Source organism: Eschscholzia californica, unplaced genomic scaffold (assembly GCF_041429995.1).
Source record: "Eschscholzia californica isolate CP2 unplaced genomic scaffold, dmEscCali1.0.p SCAF_2, whole genome shotgun sequence".
NCBI classification, from domain to species: Eukaryota; Viridiplantae; Streptophyta; class Magnoliopsida; order Ranunculales; family Papaveraceae; genus Eschscholzia; species Eschscholzia californica.
In genome coordinates, this window is record NW_028238309.1 from 47,871,947 (window position 1) to 47,891,149 (window position 19,203).

The 19,203-nt window shown below is 36.0% G+C and overlaps 2 protein-coding genes across 2 annotated transcripts; one reads left to right on the top strand and one right to left on the bottom strand.

Annotated features, from left to right (window-relative positions):
- The first annotated feature begins 9,632 nt into the window (after positions 1–9,632).
- On the top strand, positions 9,633–13,570 carry LOC147558548 (uncharacterized protein At2g38710-like). Its single transcript, XM_086660254.1, has 5 exons — positions 9,633–9,985; positions 10,670–10,789; positions 12,364–12,478; positions 12,746–12,839; positions 13,136–13,570. The coding sequence occupies exons 1-5, from the start codon at positions 9,882–9,884 to the stop codon at positions 13,342–13,344; spliced, it is 642 nt and encodes a 213-aa protein (XP_086516380.1). The 5' UTR covers positions 9,633–9,881; the 3' UTR covers positions 13,345–13,570.
- A 3,462-nt stretch (positions 13,571–17,032) lies between these two features.
- LOC147558549 (uncharacterized) lies at positions 17,033–18,826 on the bottom strand. The gene has a single exon (XM_086660253.1). The coding sequence runs from the start codon at positions 18,424–18,426 to the stop codon at positions 17,488–17,490; it is 939 nt and encodes a 312-aa protein (XP_086516379.1). The 5' UTR covers positions 18,427–18,826; the 3' UTR covers positions 17,033–17,487.
- Positions 18,827–19,203: the final 377 nt, after the last annotated feature.

A 19,203-nucleotide genomic window follows, 5' to 3' on the forward strand; every position in this document is an offset into this window, starting at 1 on the left:
CAATCTTATTTGATCTAAGAACTAAAGGTAGGAGGAAGAACTGAGACGAGATAAGAAGCTCTCATGAAACAATAATCTACAAAGAGAAAAGCCTAAAACCCTAATAATACTCAATTTCTTCTTCCTCCTCGGCTTTGATATTGATATTCTGGTGTGGTGTCTAGGGGTTTATAAAGATAAATCAGCGACACCCTCCGCTGCAAAGAAAGCGGCGATAACTGAGATGGTTTGAGAAACTTATTAGGGTTTGTGATTTTTGTTAAGTTAACGTGCACCGTCGATGATGATGAAGACGAAGTCATCCGTATACTTGGGATATCTAAGGTTGTAAATTTGTAATTCAGGGCCAGATGGGTCCAGCGGGTCCAAAAATCGGGTATTCGGGTGATTTGTGGAAAGAAGAAATTTGTTTTTGTAACCCAGGACCTCGATGGGTTTATGAGGGGTGTCCAACGGAGACTCGATCCCACGACCTCATGGACTTAAGAGGGCCGCTGCACCAAAGAGTGGTGAACTAAAGAAGAAAATTTTGTGAGATACGAAAATAGTTTTGTTCTTGTTGTTTTTCCTATGTTTTTTCTTTGATCTCTCATATCTCTTCGTTCTGATGTAACCGTCGTCGATGTTCTACCAAAAATCTTTAATTTTTATACCTAATTTCTTTTCTCTCATATCTATTCTTTTTTCTCCCACATCCATTTTTTTCTATTTTACCAACAACACTTATTTAACATTTGATATTAATAAACTGCAACAATTCGATAAATAAAATTGTAAAATTCTAAGCATAAATTTTAACTTTACACTTGTTCTTTGTCTTAAGTTAAAGATGATGTTCCAAGTGTGACCAAATTCTATGAAGACCTTTTAATATTTGTTGTTATTTCTATTAATTATAAATCGTGTACATTCAAAAAATGTAACTAAAATTGAAATGATGAGCTGAATGGAAAATCAAAATGTTAGAAGAGAAATTATTAATTGAACTTATAAAATAACTAGGAATTCATGGGGTGATCAAAGTTAGAGTGTTATGTTAGTGATATGAATATGAGAGGAAGAGAAAGTAAATATAATAAGGGTGGAGCTATTTTGTACGTTTAAAGGAAATTTTTACTTTCGTCAAACTTTACGAGGCAATTTTTTTTTCCTTTCCCATCTCCAACTACGCATTCCTATTATGCATTTTTGACCACCTATTTCCTGGTACCACCTCCAACCACCACCACCACCACCACCACTGATGATGTCTAAAACTAGGGTAACACATTTAGAATTCGGACCGGTCAAACCAAGTTGATCCAAAGGGATTTGGACGGTTTGAGTGGTCGAGCCAAAGTTACCCGGATTGACTCTGACATTAAAAGCCATAATGGAAAGGTGTGGTTCAGTGTATGGATCTGTGTGATCGGTAAGCCTGTCAATGGATATCTGAATATTTGACATCCGATCAGCATCTGTATTCGAAATTTTAATATCCGAAATTTCGGATATCGGATTCGGATATTCCTTATCGGATATCTGCTTATTGGATATCGGATATGAATACACTAATATCCGATCCGATAAGTAATATAAAAAATATTAAAAATTTAAATTTACTCATAATAATATATAAAATGTATGGTTGAGATTTATTATTTAGATCTAATGGTTAAAAACTGAAAGGAAAAAATTTGAAATTTTGTCAAATTCGGACATCGAATATTATCCGATATCCTTTAATATTATCGGATTCAGATATTGACTCATAATATCCGTCGGATAATTATCGGATACGGATATTCGGATAGCTTATCGGATTCTGATACGGATATGCCTATATCCGATCTGATAAGCTACCATTTACAGGCCTAGTGATCGGTAATCGAACCAAACCATTGTTTTGATGTATTTTGTGTATTATATATAAAAAATATGATTGATGGTGGAGATTCAATGTTTAAGCCAGTACATAAACACATATCAACAAATTTCCACATTAAAAAGATATCTCATATAATAAAAAAAACAACAAAAACATCATATGAAAAAACTAACTTTTAAAGTTAAAATTTATTCTTAAAGTGTAACTTCGTGTATTGTTTGATTTGATTATCCAGCAATCAAATTCGTCGGATTGGTTTACATATAGGCTAAAAAGTAGGGGTGGCAATGGGGTACCCGTTTACCCGAGAACCGAACCGACCCCGAGTCTTAATGGGTAGATACTGGGTATAGGTTTTAGATCCATTAAGGAAATCGGGTCTTAAATGGGTATACCCGAAAGGACCCGAGAAGGAGGCGGGTCCTTATCGGGTATATCCGTCGGGTACCCGACGGGTAATGGGTACCCGAGATAATACGAAAAAATACCCTAGATTATACAGTATTCTTGTACGTCAGGGTTTTTCTCATCAAGTTACCAACTCACCAAGTTATGAAATTTCTCAAATCCTCTTTTCCTTGGTTGAAAGCTAATTTATAAAACACAAAAGTGAGCGAGTTAATATAACATAAAGGTTCATTTCTTCTTTCTTGATTCCCATAATCTCTAATCTCTTATACTCATCAAATATTGTACCCGGGATATTTGCTTATTTAAGGATTTATGTCGTTTATGATATTTCTTTTCACTAGATTCATGCAAATTCTTCTACTTTAAGAAATATTTGCTATACTCTTGTGAATACCCAATGGGTACCCGATACCCGATGGGTACCCGAGAATTTTAAAGGTTCCGGTTCTGGATCCTTTGATTGAGATACCGGTACCGGAACTGTCAAGAACCGAAACCGTTACAATTTATAGGTTCCGGTTCTGGATAGTTAAATACCCGAACCGGAACCGACCCGTTGACACCCCTACTAAAAAGTTGGTAACCAGACCGTTGTACAACCCTATCAAAAACTGCCTTTGGGTCATCACTCAAATAGTCAAAACTCAAAAAACCAAACTATGAACTTCTTTTTATGATTATGGGGAGAGAACTTAGAAAAAATTCAGAAACCTATTCGACACTCACGTTAATATGGTGTTTTTGCAGTTAAATAATTGAATTTCAAGTTTGAGGTTATAAGTTGAACATTCGACGGTTTAATTGGGGTGACCATGTAGTCTATATAGGTTTAGTTGACCGACTGAGATGGTGTTGTGATAAAACAATGGCTTATATCAAACCACGCTTTGATGGTCGTCAAAAAGATAACTTTCCTTGTTTCCGTATATTTTGGATTCGATAGATCCTTTCGGGGAATTTGTGTATCGTATGTAGAAAGATGCCTTTTTGACATGTTTTCGCCTTTCACGTTATTAGACCATGTTCAAACTTATTTTGGAGCTCGGGCGAACCCCGCTTGTTTAGTTGATAATTGTTTTTCTCTTTTTCAACCCCCAAATCACGTTAGGACTTAAGTAGGGTAAACTGTAATTCAGATTCGCCGTCTCGTGCCTTGAGACAAAAGGGGCTTTAAAGTCGAGTTGTTTTCTGCGTACCACCCTTAGTACTCCTAGATCCATAGCGGATTTAGACCTAGGGCTGACCGCGAAACCCTTGATTGAGGGTCTGGAATCCTTGAGGAAGGTTTTGTGGCGTGAGAGATAGTAACAGGGAGAGAAAGAATGAACATAATAAGACGAGCAGAAGAGAGAGAGAGAGAGAGAAAAAAAAAAAGACACAAGGAGAAAAGATACGTAAGTGGTGGTCAGTGACATAGTAGTCGGAGGTGGAAGATGAAGATTAGGAGGTAAAAAATAAATAAATTTGGACTCAATATAAAGTTGCTCTTAGATAAATCTAATTGACCAAAGTCTCTTTATCTTAGTAGATTTTTTTGGATGCCCAAAGCAACGACCTTGTTATTCCACCTTAAGCATTCCTCGTCTAATTCATGGGCTCGCCCCGGGAGTAGCGTTATAGTTTATTAAAAAAAAGGGTGTAAATAACAAGGGTTGTGACTTTGGGGCATAAAGACTTTAGTCAATATGATATACTCTAAGAGGCATATTTATTTTGGTTCCAAAAATTGAAGTTTTTTCTTTTTGCCCCTGATTCTTATCCCCTCATGTTTTCTCTCTTCCCCCCTCTCTCATTTCTATCTCTTATTATCTCTCTCTACCTCTCTCTTTCTCTCTCTCTTTCAGACCCTTTCTCTTCCGGTTATCTAGAATCTGAGAGACTAACACATTAGATTTCATAAGTTAAAAACCAAAAAATATACAAATTAGGCACAAAAATTATGTAAACAAAGAAAGTGACTCATTTAATTTTCTCCTTTAATTTCTTTATAACAAATTGGACAAGAACTATCAGAATAATCGATCATTTTTTCCTTTTTGTTATTCCAATCTCTTTCGGATGAGTACTAGCCAGGAGGATTACTTCAATGTGAGATCCCATTTACAAACCCAAGAATCAAATGGAAGATTTAGAGGAGAAACTAATGATAAAAAACAGATTGAAAAAGTTTTATGGCATCTGAAAAAGAAGCATGAACTGTCAGAGAAAGAGAGAGAGGGTTGATCGACTAGTCAGCTGAGTTGTTTGATTAGAAATGCGGAGGGTTTAGTCAGTCGACCACGAAGTCTGAGAGAACTACAAACAGAGGCACAGAAATCTACAGAAAAAGAGGGACAACGAGAGAGAGGGATCGAAAAACATCTACATAGAAAGAGAAAGAGATCCACAAAGAACGAGAGAGGTCTACATCGAAAGAGCGAGCGAGATAAATCTACATTGAGAGAGAGATATACAACGGGATAGTAATCTAGTGAGAGAGAGAGATCACGAGAGAGAAACAGTGAGAGGCACCATTGAAAGAGAGACATCCAAACACATAGAGAGAAAGATAGTGAGAGAGAAATATGACTAGGTTGGCAGTGGTCAGAAATGGTGGAGGTGGTCGGAAGTTGTGGTGGTGGAGCAGATGTGAAGATAAAGACAATCAAACAAATTTTTGAGCTAAAACAAAATGTCCCTCTAAATCTTTATTTCCTGAAGACTTTTTATTCATTTATTTAAGCGATATATTGGTGGAAAGTCCAAAATATGGACCCTAAAAGCACAATATGTCCACTATTAACACAAAATAAGCCAAAAGTAAAAAAAATACAAATTTTGAAATGTACCAAATAAATCATTTTGCATGTATAATTTTTTGGGATTCACCAAAAGAATCAATTTTGCATGACATCGTCATCTTTTTCGCATTAAAGTTTAAACAAAACGTAAATAACTTTATACATTTTACTATTGAACTTCACGCAACTTGGTTTGTGTTGCCGCAACACTGTTTCGTACAAAACAAACCTATTCATACACATATCTAGACATTCACTAGGAGTGAGCGAAAATCGAAATAATCGACCGAACCAAACCAAGTCGAACCGGACCGATCGATTCTTAGGCCGAACCGATCACTGTTCGGCCGAAAAATCGATCAACCCAAACCGATTTGGTTTGGCTTCGGCTTGGGTTTCTAAAATTGCCCAAGCCGAACCGACCGAACCCTAAGGTTTTACCACAATAAAATATTATACAGGGGTGGAGATTAAAAAACACTAGACTTAGGACTAAATTAATAAAGATTATAAGTATTAACTATTGAACTGGAAAAAAAAAAACTAAAGTCTTCAAGAGCCCACTATCCTCACACCTTCCCGCGGGTTGTTGTTGTTGTCTTCATCATCAAGCACGAGCAATGAACATGTAAGGTAATTGACCAATTTTTTTGTGAATATACTGTCATACGAGTATAGATTAAAGATTAAATTTTTACTCACTTTAAGCTTAAAGCATTCTTCAAGTAGTAACTATGAAACAAGTTCATCTTGAAGCTTTACCCACCTAAAATTTTTCACAATTTGAGTTGTCCACTCTTCATTAATACGCTCGTTGTACTTTAATTGCATAGAGCATAAGTCACTAGAAATTGACCATTAGGAACACACGAACCATCTGAGCTTATGAAGGATTCAAGCCATGCATAAGGCATAAACAACATCAAATAGACAAATACCTTTGAAGTTTGAACTATAACCACGTATTCTGTCTCTATAATCACGTATTCTGTCTGAAATCATTTAACTTGTATTCTTTTTTTTTTTACTTTACCATTTACAAGAGCAAAATCCGTTTCTGCTAAAATAAGTTTTTTCAATCCATTATCACTCCAAGTTCTTAGTTTGATTGCCTTATAAGATAAACAAATGATGAAATTTATTGTTTAACTTTATTAGATATGTTATCTATATTTTCTTATTATTTTATTCATTTTTTTGTTGTATACTCGTGTATTCCAAACTTGGGAGAAAATCTATTGTTTATTACTTCATTAGAAACTTAGATATGTATCAACTATTTTTCAATGTCGAACACTAATCAATTTGATTCGGTTTTTATATTGTCCGTATCTCTGACTTGTTTATTGCTTCATTAGGTTTTTATCTTGTCATTTATTTATTATTATGCTAGTTTTGATTAATGAAGTTGTTTTTTGATTTATGGATAGATGTCTACTCATGAGAAAGACGATGATGCAATTGGTCCAAGTAAAGAATAACCACCGAAGGAGGTTGTACTATTACTGTTGGTAAGAAAAAACCTTCACTATAGAAGTCTAAGGCTTGGGACCACGTTGTGAGAATAGAAGGTAGTAACTTAGCAAAGTGCAAATGTTGTGAGAAACATTATGCTAGTGACCCAAAAAAGTGGGACTTCGAATCTAAATAGTCATATTGATAAATAAAGTGTCATTTTTCGGTAGAGTGTCAAAACAAACACTGTTGTCATTTGAGCCTAAGAAAAATGAGGGCGAAAAAGGTAAAGTCACTATAACTTCTTTTAGCCAAGTGGCTTGTAGAGAAGCTCTTGCTAGATGTATTATAATAGATGATTGCCATTTAGTTTAGTGGACATCAAAGACTTTATCAGATAAATAAAGTTAATTTGAAGAGTGTTTGGGGTCGTGATTACCAAAGACTTTGTCTCACTACAGACACATGAACATCTTTACAAAATCTTAATTACGTGTGTGTCACAGCTCATTATATCACGAATGACTGGAAATTGGAAAGAAAATCTTAAATTTTTGTCAAGTTATAGACCATAAGGGTGAGACCATTGACAACGCAATTGAGAAATGCTTGCTAGAATGGAATGTTGAAATTTTTTTAATAGTTATTGTTAATAATGCAAATCCTAATGACACAACTGTTGCATATTTAGGGGAAGTAATGAATTAGTGGAAATCTTCTATTATGGAGTGTCAATACATCCACATGAGATGTGGGGCACATATCTTGAACTTGATTGTTTCTTATGGGCTGAAAGAATACGATGAATCAATTTCTAAGATTCGTGATGTGGTTAAGTATGTTAGATCATCTCTTGCAAGGGAATTAAAATTAAAAAAATGTGAGCTTGCAAGGATTGAACCGAAAAAAGGATTGAGTCTTGATGTTCCTACTAGATGGAACTCTACTTATTTGATGTTAGAGTCGGCATTAATTTTTCAAAGGGGATTTCACATAATTGAGGTTGAAGATGGTGTCTTTGTTCGTGAGTATTGCAGGAAACATAAGCCTTTTACTGATGTTGATTGGGGACACATGCACAAGTCTTTGTTAAATTGTTGAAAGTGTTTTATGAAGTGATTTTGAACTTTTCTGACACATTTTATGTTACTTCAAATTACTTCTTATGACAATTGTGCATGATACGTATCGAAATTAACGATTGGTGTTGCAACGAGAACTCTATTATGGTAGCAATGACAGTTAATATGAAAAAGAAGTATGACAATACTGGAGAAATTATGAGAAGATGAATGTTTATCTCTTTATTAGGGTAATTCTTGATGCAAGGCAGAAAGAAGAAGAATTGAGTCTATGTTTTGAAGTATTATTTGGTGAAGATGAGGCAGTTGAACTTACTAATCGTGTTAAGAGAACTTTAATTCAAATGTATGAGGATACAAATCAATCCATTTTGGTGACGAACAACAAACTCAAAGTCAGGATTCAACCGTTATCTCAAATAAGGACGACAATACTAATTCTGAGGGATGAGACAAGTTAAGAGCACTTAAGAGAAAGATAAAGAGAGTAAGCGAAAAAAGTGATGGTAAGTCTGAAATAGATCACTACTTAATGGAGGAATGTGAGACTCATGATAATCACAAAGACACTAGCTCTGATCATATGCTGGTGGAAGGTAAATTCTTCAAAATACAAAATTTTATCTTACATTGCACGAGATATTTTGGCTATTCCCGTTTCTACTATAGCATCTGAATCTGCATTTAGTACCGGTGGTCGTGTTATAATCAATTTCATAGTAGTTTGTCTCTTACTACAGTTGAGAAACTTATCTGTGCTCAAAATTAGTTGCACAAAAAACAAAAGCTTGATCTTGGGTATTTGGGTATAGTGGAAGATATTGACTTAGGTACTTTACTTTGATAAACTATTTTTTTAATAATTGTTTTTATACATATGCATTGGTTATTAAATTTAAACTATCTCTCTCATGTATGTGTAGAATCTCAATTATGAAGTCTTTCGGGGATGCTGTTTTGCGTAAGAGGATGATTAATTGTCTACATCAACTCCAGCTCGTTGAGATTCATACAAAGTCGTACTAATTGTATGACTTATACATTGTTGGTTTCTTAGTTTTTTTTTTTTGTTGAACTATGTTGGTTCTTAGTTAGTAACTTGAAATTATAGATTTTGCATTCACCTTCTACATTTTTTAGTTTTTTGTTTGTGATGGTAAAAAAATACGATGGATTTTAATTTTAACTAAGTTTCCACCGCGTCCTACGGACGCGACAGATCCTTCTTGACTAACGTCGTAACATTCTGAAATTATTTCCTGCAAATTATCAACTTCAATTATATTAGTAATCTTCATACATCAACTTCCAAATTAATATAGCAAGTTGCATAGAGCAAGTTGCAGAGAAGAGGAGAGAGGGAGAGAGAAATAAAACCATATTTAGTGGAGAAAAATATGTGTGTCGGGGAAGTGATTTATGTAGTTTAGATTGTAACCGATTTTCTCTCCATTAATAGAAGTTAACACTTAATTATTGACACTAATACCATTTGTTTTGAATCGAATTATAAAAAGAGGATTTTATATGACCGTCGGATGCGATCTCTATCAAACTCCCAACAAAAATGAACGACCAGACTTATACCTCACATAACCAACAAACCTGTTTAAAATATAGGATTTTGGTATATGTAATGGTGGAAAAGTACGTTGATTTCTTAATTTTTATTTTGGTTATATGCAATGGAATGATTTTAATTTTCTCTAAACTGTGCTCGGTTAAACCGATCAATCGAACCCAACCGAACCGAACCATGTCGACCGGTCGAAATGATCGACTCGACTTCGACTAACGATTTAGTCAAACCGTCACTTATTGGTTCGGCTTCGACTCGAGCCAAGATCGAAAAAAAACGACAGCTACTCATCCCTATGTTAGACAATCAACGCATTAGTGATACATTGGTGTATTTGTACGAGGCAAAACAAATTTTCAAAAAATATGGACTTTTTACCTATTTTATATTATGTTTGGACTTGAAACCAAATTTATATTTTATTTTGGACTATTTGCCATTCCTTAAGCAAAGTATTCACCGTTAACAAGTGGGCCTGACGAATCGTAAGGTTTGGAAGGCAACAAAAAATTTACGTTCTTTTCTGCTCACTCCCTCTCCCTCTTTATCACCAGTTCTAAATGCTTGGGAAAAGAGAAAGACTAATAAAGAGATTCTACTACTAATTATCTTTCTAATCGCGGATTCTCAAAGCAAAATTGATCTTTATCCACTCCTTCCTCTTAAAGAAAAGCTTTCATCATTTTCTCCTTTTCTCCAGCTTGAAAATGGTAGTCGCAAATCAGGAAATGGCGGTTTATTGCTTTGATACCCTTATTGCTCACTACAACAATCACCAGGTTTCTCCACCGAATTTTGAAGATGGGGAACAGTAATACTTTTTATCTCTTAAACTTAGATTTACATATTTTGTTCATCTTCTTCCTTGATTTGTTGGGTTACTGTTATATTTCAATCTCTATAGCCGACACCCTAATAAAAGGAAGATTTTTTTGCTGGTATATGTTAATTGAGTTATATAGGTTTTGATGATTCAGTTGCATGTCTTGTTGTTCCTTCAAAAAATATAGAAATTTTAAAATTTTCCTGTTTTGATTTTTGGGTTTGAGTTGGTTAAAAACTTAGTGATCTTCAGTATTCTGACTTGATTATGGATTCTTCATTTTTATTTTTATTTATACAGTTGAGGGGATTGCATGACCTAAATCTGTATCTTATGTTGCTTTCTGTGTTTTATTTGATTTGGGATATGAATTGATGAAGTATTTGTTCTCCATATATTTTTAAATCATTCCCTCATCATAATCTGATTTCTTTTCGTGTTATTATAGAATTCACTGAACGTATTATCATAGAAATTCTTAATGAAATGGTTCATAAGTATGTCTTACCCGCCTACTCGGTTATAGTAAACACTGAACGTGAGGGCAGTTTATGTTTTGTGGGCCTTTATCAAGATCCATGTACGATTATTTGCTCACGCTCAAACAATCTATTTAACTTATGTGCAATTTTTTTAATCGAATCGCCTATGTGTTTGTTAACTTTGTCTCAGTCCACTGTTCGTTACATGGAATGAAACTGCAAATGGTGGAGAGCCCTGTCTACGTGGATGCATTGGGACTCTGCAACCTCGTGCCTTGATAAATGGGTTCAAGGACTATGCTTTAACAAGGTAATATTACTGGTTAGAAAATAAATTGAGGTATTATGTAGATAATCATGCACCACGTGCTCTCTCTCTCTCTCTCTTAGCCACACATTAGGGTTTTGTTTGAACATATTTTACTTGTATTGGCGGATTTATCACATACTCGACTCTTGTGAGGGTTCATCAGCACGCTGCAGGATTAGCTGAGGAACCAATTCAGTAGACTGCTATATAGTTCCCTCGCACTAGCAGTATGAAACACCAGAGCTTGCAAAGGATTAATTGAGGAAGATGGCATTTTGCCAACTTACCTCTGTCTGGTAGACCCTCAGTCTAGATGAGTACTGGGATGGATATTGACGGGACAATCTACACAAACAATCCTTGATATGGAAAGGGCATGATTCTTACATATGAGGGAGTTATTAAAGTCTAACTTCACATATACCAGAGGAATAATGCTTATCAAACCCAAGGGAGTTAACCACCCTATTAACAGAAAGGAGATGCAATCAGTTTACAGTACCTAAACAAAACTGCAGCTAATACTAATTTCAAATAGTAATCGGGATATTGTGATTTATTGCCGAGCAAGGTTTTAAAATACGTTTTTACGCCTCAAGGCGGTTTGCTCTCACAAGGCAAGGCGGTGCCTCAAGGCGTAAAACATAGAAAAATTTGGTGAAGAGAATGACATCAATTATGTAAAAACATAGCATAACAAGTTTTTCTACTTTACTACCATTAGTATAAGGTCTTAAGTGTTGTCAAACAACTCAAAAATGACATGAAAAGCAAAACTAAAAATTCTAAGAGTTCTTCTAAATAGTATAAGGTTTTTAAAATACACACGCCTCGTAACCACCTCACCTCGAAGTGCGCCTCGTAACCGCCTCGCCTCGAAGCGCGCCTCGAGGCGTACGCCTCAACAGTTTTTTCCAAACATTGTTACTGAGAAATTTAGGAGCACTTCAAAGCAATTTTGTTGGTCTGCTCACCTTAGAGTTAAGGTTACACATATGCACTTAAAGGGATAGCACCAAATCAGTACTTGCACTTTGAATAATTGCAAAAGTTCCCGAATTAGCAAGATGAGCGAAGGTTGTGGTAGTATTCCTGATTAATCTGAAATCTGAAACAGACTATGACTATGCATAATTTTAGTTGGTTACATGCTTTTGTCTTTCCAATCGAGTTAGATATTAAAACAAGTCTTCTCTCCTATAGATGGTTTTTCAGCTCCCAAAATAAGCCTCAGTTTGGCAAGAAGACTTGTTTTAAAATTTTATTTACTGAAGAGATAAAATGCATGGGAATATTTATGTTATACACATTTAATGTTGCAGATTTCAGACTTGTATTAGAATAAACAACCACAACCTTAGTTAAAGGAACAATAATGTTTCTGCTGACAAATTCTAATAGTACCTCAAGTTAAGGTCATGGATCATGAATCGAGGGAACCAGGACTCGTATCTATACTGGCATACTGCCTTCATAAAACCTCTTTCCTTGAACTGTTATTGCCTAATGAAGCATATTCTACTGTTTCAGCTTGTGTAGTGAGACTTTTTTTTCTCCTGTACTAACTCATGCAGTGCTCTGAGGGATCGTCGTTTCTCCCCTATACAACCTAAAGAGTTACCATATTTGCAATGTAAAGTCTCTGTTTTGACTAACTACGAAACTGCTCAAGACTATCTTGATTGGGAGGTTTGTCCTGTTACTCACGATCACTTTTATCTTTGGGTCATTATCTTGATTATGAAATGAAATTTGGATTGTGAAATATGCTGGTTGGGATTTAGGACCAACCTTAATTGGATGTTATATTTTTCGAATTCGTGGAAAGTAAGATATAACTGCTTAAGTTGGCAGAAGCAACTCTGCTTGATATTTAGTCGGTCAAATTTTGTTTTAAGTTGGATGTTTTTATCTATTTGACTTGATCATCCAGAGTCTAAAATTTTTTGTTTGCAGATTGAAACCCATGGCATAATAATTGAATTTACTGATCATCATTATAATTTGAAGCGGAGTGCGACTTACTTGCCTGAGGTAGCAGCTGATCAGGGTATATACATTTTTCGCCGTTTTGTTAAGTGCTTGTTATCCTTCTTCTAAGTAATGGAAGTAAAAAGAATACATTGATTTAGTCCAGTCCCCCTGGAATGAGCCAAATTCCTGCGGCTAACCAACCGTACGTCTGTTTTGATCTGGTTTTGTTTATGGCAATACTGTGATAGTGATGATCAAAGTTGAATTGGTTTCTTGACTTCCCTGACATTTTTTAAATAGTTTCTCTAGTAAAGAATTCGGGTTTATCCGTCTAAAATTGTCACCCTTAATGTTTTTGAATTTGGGTTTCAGGTTGGACAAAAATTGAAGCAATTGACTCCTTGATTTGTAAATCTGGATTCAGTGGTGCCATTACCGAATCACTTCGGAAGGAAATCCATGTAACTCGTTATCAGAGCTCTATTTATACCATGAACTACGATGAGTATGTCGAGTATGTTAAGAGAACTAGGGGAGTGGCACCTGCAATTGATGAGGCTAAGCTTGTTAAGAGTCATTGATTGCTCGAAAAGTTGGTTTGGTTAGACACTTAATTTAAAGAGCAGTGGGGCAAAAAAAAAAAGGGTTTTATTGTATTTCAGCTTTCTCTGCATTTGTTAACTGTTGGATTTCTTTTCCTCTATTGTTCTTAAAAGTCTGTCAATTCGAAGAGGAAATAGACATGGTGTTCCTTAAAATATGTAAGTTAACTCAATGTTACTGATTAAGGAAGCTGAATTGGAAGGATACTAGATGTACTTTAGTAGTTCATTTTGAGCTACTTCGTTTCATTTCGTAACCCATAACTATAATCACTTTGTGTTTGGGTAGCCATAACGGTTGCTTGTGGAACCAATAACCAGGCAACTTGGTCTAGGTTCCGCCCCTAATAAACGGGTGCCTTGTAAGGATACTTGTAAAGTTTGAAACTTCTCATTCTGCTGCACTTGACAGCAAATTGGAATTTTCCCTCTCTCTCTCTCTCTCTCTACCAGTGTCTAGTTACAAGGAGGGCAGGCCACAAGCATCAATCCTCAATTCAGGTGTAGTTTCTCTCTCCAAACTCCATTTTCCACGTGCTCCAAAAATAGCCAAGATTTTTTTTGAACCAAACATTTTATGAATCAATGGTGCTTGAACTTCGAAGGAGTTTCGTCTCAAATTTGCTTGAACATTAATTAGCTTGACAGTGTAACCTGCTCCCTCCACTCTACTGCTTGGTAAAGATCTGACAACGTTTGCTATTTTACATGTCTCCAGGTATAATTGAATGACATTACTTGTTCAATCACGGTGAAGATTTCATAAAGCAAGAACCTTGCACTAAATTTCCCAAGGTAAAGAGAACGTAAAAAAATCACAGCTCACGCAAAAGTTCTAACGTGATGTTGTGGTTTGGACTATCAACCGTACTGATAAAGCCAGCTTAGTATTTTTGACAAATTCCTATCCCTCTATAGTAATTAAGATGTCGTAGTATCGTGAGGATATCTGGTTAGATAAAGAATGTCTGGGAGACACAGAAGGTGTATTTAGGATCACCTTCAGGCTATTACCAAGTGTTTTTTCGACAGTTTGGGCGGAGTGGCAGTAAGCATTGTATTTCCATTCATCGGTTCTGTATTTGGAGGTAATTTAATGCATTTCAATTGTGTCGATAGTCTATATTCACAGAACCTTATGAAAAGGAAAAATGGTGGCGTTGCCTGGTGGACTTAGGCTCCACTTAAGTGTTCATGCAGTATTAGCCGTTCCCAAGAATTTAAGGTTTCCATTTTTGTTCTTTGCTTGGAAATTCAATAATTTTCTATAGATTTTCATGATAATTCCCTTTATATACTCCTCTATGCAGATTATGGTATATTGTTGATGCTTGATATCAGCTGAACTTGTTTTGTTTTGGGTAAACGAGAGAACTCATACCCCTAAACAATAAATACTTTACTTATTACTATCTAAAGTAAGGCATTGTCTAAAAACAGAAAGCGGAAAGCTTCAAAATATTTGTTCAAAAGTATCTTCTATGAGACCATTTTTAAAGTTGTACTTACTAACAAAGTCTGCTAGGTTAGGTCCTCCTCCACGTTCAGACCACAAAGAATGTGCTTAAGCACTCAAGGAACAGACGAGTAGAAATTTCAAAAAAGCGAGTCTACCCATTCTTGACCTACCGCTCTAGCGTGTCTTCGAGAACATAGGGTGGTTATTCAGTTTTTCTGTATTAAATTTGGAACTTCACATTTACCTCACTTTTGTTATGTTTGATTCAGATTCCGCTGTAATAATCCAAGTTTTTAGTTGATATCCACGTTGGATTGCCTTATATAGATTAAGACGATCTTGTGAAAAATGGATATACAGGAGTAGCAGGATATAATTGTAGAAATTGGTCGTTTCTTTCACACAGATCCGTCTAGAGGACTCAAACGGTCAAACATGAAATAGCCGACTTTTCCTTGTTTATGTTAATTAGGAAGACTTGCTCGTACAAAAATTTAGCAGTTCGGAGTTTGGAACCCTGTGGATAGTAATTAGTTTACTTCCGTTATCAGATCCTTAGTTTATTCGTCATAATATACCAACTCACATGCGTTATGTATATGATGTAGACTTCAATCTTGAAATAAGAAACTCTTTTAGGCTACACCTATGGTGCAATTGCAATCACAAAGGCGTGGGAATCATTTATTGTAAATATTTCTTCAACTTGTATTGAGTAGTCAACTCTTTGCCCCCCAAGCTTCAAGACTCTATACTTGATCGATATGTACTATACTTTTGGTGTTAGTTTACAAGTTCGTTGCCTAAATTACTTATACCGCTTTACTTTCTTTGATGTTTAGTTTAATTAATTCTATGACGAGTAGTGTTAGGTCTACCAGTTTAAGTGCACAATAGACAAGGTTGATCGGGTCACTTTACATGGACTAACTATGACAAACTTATAATTCTGGTTAAGTGATTATGATGGAGATATGCTTGCACTATTTGAAGTAATTGCTTGGGATTCTTTTCTTCTTTTCTTTTTAGTTTCCTTTACAAGTTGCTGAGTGTGCCACTAGAATTGATGCTTTTGCCTCTAATTCTCTATGACATTATGCTTTTATTCAGACCTATAAGATACAAGATCCTCGAATAAATTCTGAGGCTAACTTTCCATGTCTTTTCTCTTTCTAACTTTTTACCTTATGAGATTCAGTGGTTTGTAGACACTGACAATGCCAATAGCTACAAGTGGTCTACCTTCCATAAGGCTTCTCCAGAGGACTAAAATTGCTTAATAGGTATTGAATTCAACTCTTTATTTATTTATTTCCCGGTATCCGAAAGAGCCCAAAAACAATCTTGTGCTCTTTCTTGCTAGGTATGAACCATTATTCATGTCATAATCAATAACCAAGGAAGTTAGTGAAGAATCAAGATCAATTGCAGTAACAATAACTTACCGGTTATATATCCTGGGCAGGCGGTTTATCCACTATTAGGTCTCCAGAAACACTAGCTTTTGAAGAGGTTCATGGGGAAGATGGAGCCTCCACTTCCAAGTGCCGAGCTTACCAAGTTGACCTTGACCAACTCAACTTACCGTATTGGTGACCCCGTGGCTGTATATGTTCGATCCGCTGATTTCATTGTGCTTAACATATCAGAGTTCGGTACAAGCTTACTTTAGCTGTTAGTACTGCTTTATTGTTTTCTAGGATTGAGAACTTATATAACTGTTACCAGCTACTATTCTGTTACCTAGATAAGAGGCGTTATGAAGAATTCGGCTCTGGTTGAGATTTCTGGATTGAGGTTCTGAGTTAAAATGCACAATGAGGACTATTCCAAAAAAAAAAAAATACACAACTAGGATTGTTGAGGTTTCAGGACGGCATTCCTGATTAGGAGACTGAAAAGAGAACGCTTGAACAAACTTTGTCTTCTTTGCTGTAACTTGCAGACTGAAAAACTTATCGAATACCATAGAGAAGAAGTTCTTTATAGATGCTGTATATAGAAAAACATAGTTAGGTTTACTCGTTTCACACGCTATAACTTATGATTTGACTGATGTTATAGAGAAAATTCAAGTTAGAATCCATAACGTGCTCAAAGTGATTGGGTAGTCAAGAGTGAGTCAAGTCATTCTAATCGATCGCTTAGGTCCGATCAGTTTTGTGTTCAGGCCGTTCGGCACTTGCATATAAAGGAGTAACCAATTCATTTGATTCAACTGAAGATTATTGGTATAATGAAAAGAGTAAACCCAGGTAACTGGTAAGAGAAGATATTGCTAACTGAAAACAAAAGATATTCCTGCAAATGAAAAATGCAATAGAGTTTTAGCATTATATGAAGCCGTTACAACAATGATAACACTTTGAACCCCCTCATGATATCATTCTATTGTTTTTTCTTTCTTGATTATATTGAGTTTCGAATTGAAGCTCTTATTCTTCGTTTTGATTTGTGACCTCTTGTAGGGCTAACAGAGACCCTTCATGGAAGAAGAAAGGGAAAAGGAAAGAACCAAACTGACTCCTGAAGGAAACCCTTACAAACACCAAAGTCCAATACCTCTTGTCTACCTTGTTTTCATGATTTCATCCATACTGGTATATCCATGAATGCTATTTGAAACCAATTAAACCTCGGTCTGTTAATTCTTCCTGAATTCATCATGCTTTGCCTTGTTCACCTTCTTCATCCTCATTTTGTTCATCAGCATCATCGTTTTCTGATTCTTCTTCTCCTTCCTGTTCTCCAAGTTCTTGTTCTTCAAGTTCTTCTCCCTCATCTTCTTTGAGTTTTTCTTCACCAGGATTAGCAAAATGAAGAGTTAGGCGTCCATCTTCCCTACATGCATGCAAAACCTCATTGTTGGGAATTTTGATCTCTTTGAGAACAAATCTTCCGTTATATCGGTAAGATTTAAACCCTGTCCAAGACTTCCCATCTCTACCTATGGAAGAAATCGGTGGAGGAAAGCTTCTTTCTGCTATTTTTGTTCTCCTAAACCCACTGAGGTTACTAAACGGTGAATTCCTTATAGTGCTTGCCTCACTCAGATTGTTAGATGATGAAGCTTTTTCGATATCCACCTCATTCAGATTGTCTGATGATGAATTGTTATAAAGACTTATCTTCTTCCCAAGATCCTTCCAATCATCAACACTCTGATTCTTGTAATTCTCGACATCGTCCGTGCTTTCAGATCCAAGCCCCTCAGTGCAGAGTTTGAGTTTCCCATTACCAGAAGAATTCTTATATTGAGTTTTCGAGGTACCCAACAATGAAAACAGAGAAGGATCATCCTTGTTTTCAATGTTGATATCATTAAACTTTTCGATTCCAGCAGGTTGAAGACCAACATTCATGGAAGAAGACGGAGAGGAGAACAGAGGGTGAGATGGAGACGAAGATTGAGGAGGTGAGTATGAAACCGGTTCTCTGAAATGAAGTTCACCAAATATCTCAGTAAAAGTAGAGATTTCAGCTTGTTTTTGGGATTGGAGTTGTTTCAAAGAGGTTGATAATGATTCGATAAGCGTAGGATTCTCCGGCAATGGTTTGTCGAATATATCTTGAAAGCTACTGCAGGTAGCCATGGTTTTCATCAGGAAGAAGAGATGGGTATTGCTTGCTCTATAAAGAGACAGAGAGAGAGAGAGAGAGAGAGAGAGAGAGAGAGAGAGAGAGAGAGCTATATAGGAAGAGGGGAGGAGAGAGAGAGGTTGAGGGTAGTGACCATAATTGGGAAGGAAAGGATACAATATGTTGTGTGATACTTTCTCTCTCTCTCTCTCTCTTAGAGAGAGTTGAGAGAGAGAGAGAGAGAGGGTCTCTGTCTGAGTGTGAGTTGAGAGGGGGGAGTGAGAAATGAAAGGATTGGCAGTGAATGGTGAAGAATGGTCGTGTGGACATGTGAAGTAGAAACCAAGAGAGTCTGTTGTATATGTCTTTTTGTTCCCATACTTTGTTGTAACCCCTAATCGTCCCTATATATGTTGTGGCATTTCTTTGCTTTATTCGTGTCACTGACCCTCCCCCATCTTTCTCTCTACTTTCACACACTTTTCAAAGTTCTCTCTCTCTCTCTCTCTCTCTCTCTCTCTCTCTAGATCTCTCTAGATCTCTCTAGATCTCTCTCTCTCTAGATCTCTCTAGATCTCTCTCTCTCTCTCTAGATAATGTGACCACCCACCACCACTCGTGATTCCATTATACTTCAAACAAAATTATCATTCAATTCCTACTAACTTGTTGTTAGTAGGGATGTCAATTAAGATTCAACTCTGTTATATGCTTAGAGCATCACCAATGAGACATTCAAACTTCAACACTTAAAGCGTCACTTAAGAAACTTTTTCCAATGGGACACTCTATAATGATGT